This window comes from Lingula anatina, chromosome 1 (genome assembly GCF_051362555.1).
Source record: "Lingula anatina isolate TDL-2025a chromosome 1, LinAna3.0, whole genome shotgun sequence".
NCBI classification, from domain to species: domain Eukaryota; kingdom Metazoa; phylum Brachiopoda; class Lingulata; order Lingulida; family Lingulidae; genus Lingula; species Lingula anatina.
Window position 1 is genome coordinate 28,541,822 of NC_141767.1, and position 4,334 is coordinate 28,546,155.

The 4,334-nt window shown below is 39.2% G+C and overlaps 1 protein-coding gene across 1 annotated transcript; it reads right to left on the reverse strand.

Moving 5' to 3' along the window:
• Nucleotides 1–1,295: 1,295 nt before the first annotated feature.
• Nucleotides 1,296–4,071, reverse strand: LOC106175872 (uncharacterized). The gene has a single exon (XM_013558027.2). It carries the CDS (start codon nt 3,979–3,981, stop codon nt 2,626–2,628), a length of 1,356 nt encoding a protein of 451 aa, XP_013413481.2. The 5' UTR covers nt 3,982–4,071; the 3' UTR covers nt 1,296–2,625.
• Between the last annotated feature and the right edge of the window lie 263 nt (nt 4,072–4,334).

Consider the following 4,334-nt stretch of genomic DNA (forward strand, 5'->3'; position numbering starts at 1 on the left):
CTTTGAACCTGGTTTTCGCACGTTGTGCGCGTAGACCCAAGCTTTGAATTGTAACAGAAGAGCTGTTTGGTAAACTCATTAACTTTTAGCATGTGTTAAATAATTTTGAGACAAGGTTTAACCATACAACCTATGACCAGCTAATATTTTCTGATGTAATATTTTCCTATATTGATAATAAGCAAGATGTAATTAAATCTGGTATGATTTGATATTACCCGTATTAGCTCTAAGGCTAAAAAGATTTTTTTGTGATATATGCATAAAAAGTGTTTTATTTTTTTATAAAAAAAAGACCAACATATTCCGTCTTATTTGTCCTTATAACCGCATAAACCTGCTGCAGCAAATATTTCATGAGAACGACAGAATAAATATAATTGAATTATTGATTGCCTTTACAATATCAATTTTTCACAATATACAGCCAAATTAAAAAAAGGAAAGTGTAGGTCCTTTGCTGAGCAATAAAGTAAATATTAACTGTACTGGCATAATCCTTCGAGACAAGTCTTCTGTATTTGCGAATTACATTACTAAATCATAGCCTACTTCTCCGCCTCAAAAATTTAAAGAAGATTAGTAGGAAATATGTGTCACTTTATGCTTTTATCGTTTAGTTTATGAAATATACACAGCCAGAGTGCGAATGGAATGTGAGCTATGTAAACCAAGGATTACTTCGGCTATCATGAACAGTAGAACTCTTTTCATAAATTTCATAAACGGATGCACGTTAAAAGCGTCTCTTGTGGCTTTCATATTGACGCTTTTATGACGAGGACAACTTTACTTTAAACAACGAGGATATTCGATGCGAACTCGAGCTTCTGTGAATCACCGATCTCAGCGGCGCAGCCGCGTGGAAAAAGAATCACACCGTTTGAAGAGGAACCTCAAAACTTTTAACGCAAACATTAGAGCTTTAAACCCCTTGAAGAGAAACACACACTCCGTAGGGCAACTAGTTCTGGTGATGCGGTCCTCGCCCCGGGGTCAAAACAAATTTGTTATTGGAGTTACGAACATGACACTTAGGGGCACCCTATCATCGCTTACTTTCCAAAACTAATGAGGAAAGCAGATAAAGCTGAGCTTCTGAGGAGAGTTGATAAAGAAAACAGTTTCACTGTGAGAAGATACAACAATTCAGACCAATATTTAGAGATTAAGTAGCAGCTTTTTGCTGGAATGCTTGCCCACCTAACGCGTTCGATATAGAATCCCAGTCACTGTTTTTATTTATGTACGCGCACTTATCTTCTTAATGAAATAAAGAAAAGACTAGATTCAGGTAACATATTCATAGACAAAATATATTTAGACATAAATCTCACATACAATGACGGATAAGTTAAAACAATTTGAAAATTGGTATGGCTAACATTAAAACAATTGACACACAATTACTGAAACACTTTTCCTTTGCACTCAGTATTTATACACAAATTATTGGCCATAAACCCTTTTAATACCTAAACTTGGTATTAATCTTGCTGGTTTCTATATTATTATTTCTAAAACTAATAAAAACATAATCCATACATTTGCAACCCTGTCGTAAATATCAGAGACTAATTAGAAAACTCTTCGTTTATATGCTCATTGGGTTTTGTACAATTACAAGATTCATCGAAAGTTTTTAAAATGAATGATAATGAATTTTTCGAAAGACGTAATCTTAACTGTGACAATTGATGATTGATATTGATAAACTGCAAAATTTTAAGTGGCGTTTCCATTATTCTAAATCTTATAATAAAAGAAATATACATTGGATGAGATTTAAAAAAATAAAAAAAACAAGTTAATGTGTTGAAACGAATTTTGATAAATTTAAACACCATACGTGTTAAGCGTTATTTTATCTATTTTCTCAGTATTCATTACCAGTTATATTTTAGAAATACATTGGTAACCATTATTATAAGATGACTTAGAATATCGCTTTCTTTCGGAGATATTTTCAACAGCATACTATTATTTAAAATTAGTATGAAAATTGTAAAAAAAAATATTACTCCGACAAACCATAAATCTGAGTAAAGTAATTCTAAAAAATACATAAAATGATTAAATAAATAAGTAAATAAAAAAAGTTTCCAGCATTTTACATTTCAAAATAAATCTATTTCATTTTCTGTATGTTAGGATTGAAAAGGAGATAAAAATAAAAAAGCAAATATTCCAGCTTTTCGATAGAAATATTTCACATTAACTATCCAATTTATGCGGACATTCTAAATCATCATGTTATTTTTTTATATCCCTGAATGAATTCCTTACCGTATGAATGAGGCAACGTCCGCCAACTTGAACCAGACGGGTATTTTCTTCAAAATTATTCCAGATTATTTTAAACAGAAACTTTCCCTGTCACAGTCAGTATGTATAATACTTTACCAAGTCTTTGCAAACATTATTGTTTATGCTTCAGAGTTAGTTTAAAATGTTATGTAAAAATCAAATATCAACACTCAAGCCTGTCTGCCAGTACATTTCGTGATTTTGAGCAACGTTGCTGATAATAATGAGACAGTAAAAATACCATCTATGAATTGGTAATCTTTGGCATAAGTTTATCGGTCGCCCTATTTTTTAAAAGTCCATGCATGAATATAGATTTCATCGCTGCCACCCTGCTGTGGAACTGTAATATTGCATGTAATGTCTGTATTTTTCAAGCTCAAGTGCCGATATGGCTGAGATTCCAACGGGAAGAGGGGCACTGAACGCGCTTGAACCGGGCCCGCGTGCGAAGTGCTCGTAGTAGGCCGGTCTCAGGGACGACAGGGCCGAAGAGGCCGGTAAAACTGTCGAAACAACACCCCCACTGACCGATGTACCGCTGGCCAGCGGCGATCTGCCGTTATTCGGAGTAGACTTATTGTTTCCGATTAAACTGTCAATGGTGAAACCTCCCCCGGGTTTCGTGGCTATAGACTTTGAAGAAGTTGCTGATGAAGAGTTGGATGAGGATGAGGATAACATTGTCCCTGTTGAGACGGTTGTTTTTAAAGGAAACGAGCCCTCGGAAATGGTATTTTGCAGACTCTGTAACGCCGGGCTATTGAGTCCTAAACTCATGGAACTGAGAGCTGAAGCCCGGGCGATATCTTGCGGTGGTAGTAAAGACACGGGGGGAGGGAGAGGTGCCATAAAGTGCGCATACGGCCCGGGGAGCCCCTGGTGATGGGGGTGGAGATGCGCAGGAAGGTTGTGGTGGGAATGCATCCCCAAGAACGCCTGGCCGTATGGATGGTGGGTGGGCAGGAACGCCGTGGGTTGGTGCATGAGATCGGGAGTGATGCGTTTGTAGCGTTTTCTTCGCCTCAGAAAACTGCCGTTGTCAAACATATCCTCGCTGGCGGGGTCTAGGGTCCAGTAATTGCCCTTTCCAGGGTTGCCCGGCTCGCGGGGTATCTTAAGGAAGCAGTCATTTAGAGAGAGGTTGTGTCTGATGCTGTTTTGCCAGGCAGGGAAACGTTCTCTATAATAGGGAAACCTGTTCATGATAAACTCACAGATTCCGCTGAGAGTGAGCCTCTTCCTGGGAGACTGAAGCACTGCCATGGTTATAAGAGCTATGTAAGAATATGGCGGCTTCACAAGATTATTCTTTTTGTCTCTCCCGTTCTCTGCAGACTCGTTTTTGGTGTCTGCATCATCATCATCGTCGGCGCCGTCCGCATGACAATCTGAATCATTCTCCATCCCTTCTAACTCCTTGTCGGTACAGTCATCATAATCTTTATAGTCAATATCGTGATAGTCACTGTGAGCAAAATCTTCCTCTCCATCAGATCCACCGTAGGATTCCCCGGCAGAGACTCCGGGTGATACCTTACTAGTGGTCATGCTTTCCTGTAGACACTGCTGTGGGGAGGGTGCTAGGCGTTGTTTAGGCGAGTTCTGACGCAAGATTTCAGCGTCTTCGGCTTTCTGGTGTGGAGTCCCCGTGATTTCCATGTCGCAACGCATCGCCAGCGTTCGATCTAGACGTCAGATCCCCTGTATAGATCCTAGGGAAAATCTGCCAGGCACACTACACACGCTGAAACACCTTTCTATCAGTGTATAGATACGCGAACACGGTACTGTATCGACACACTGTTGTGATAATTCTCGCTGATAAGATCAGGATCGATTCCCAAGAGCGCTCTGCAGCTTTGGATCCTCTGTTCCTGAGTAATTAGCGAGGTGTTAGCTCGGAAAATTTATCGGAGATGATCCCAGTCCCTGTGAGATCCGAGCACGACCACCCAGTCTGTCAATTGTTCCTCTCCCCAATTGAAACACCTACTTTTATAAACTACACTAGTCGCGTATGGCAG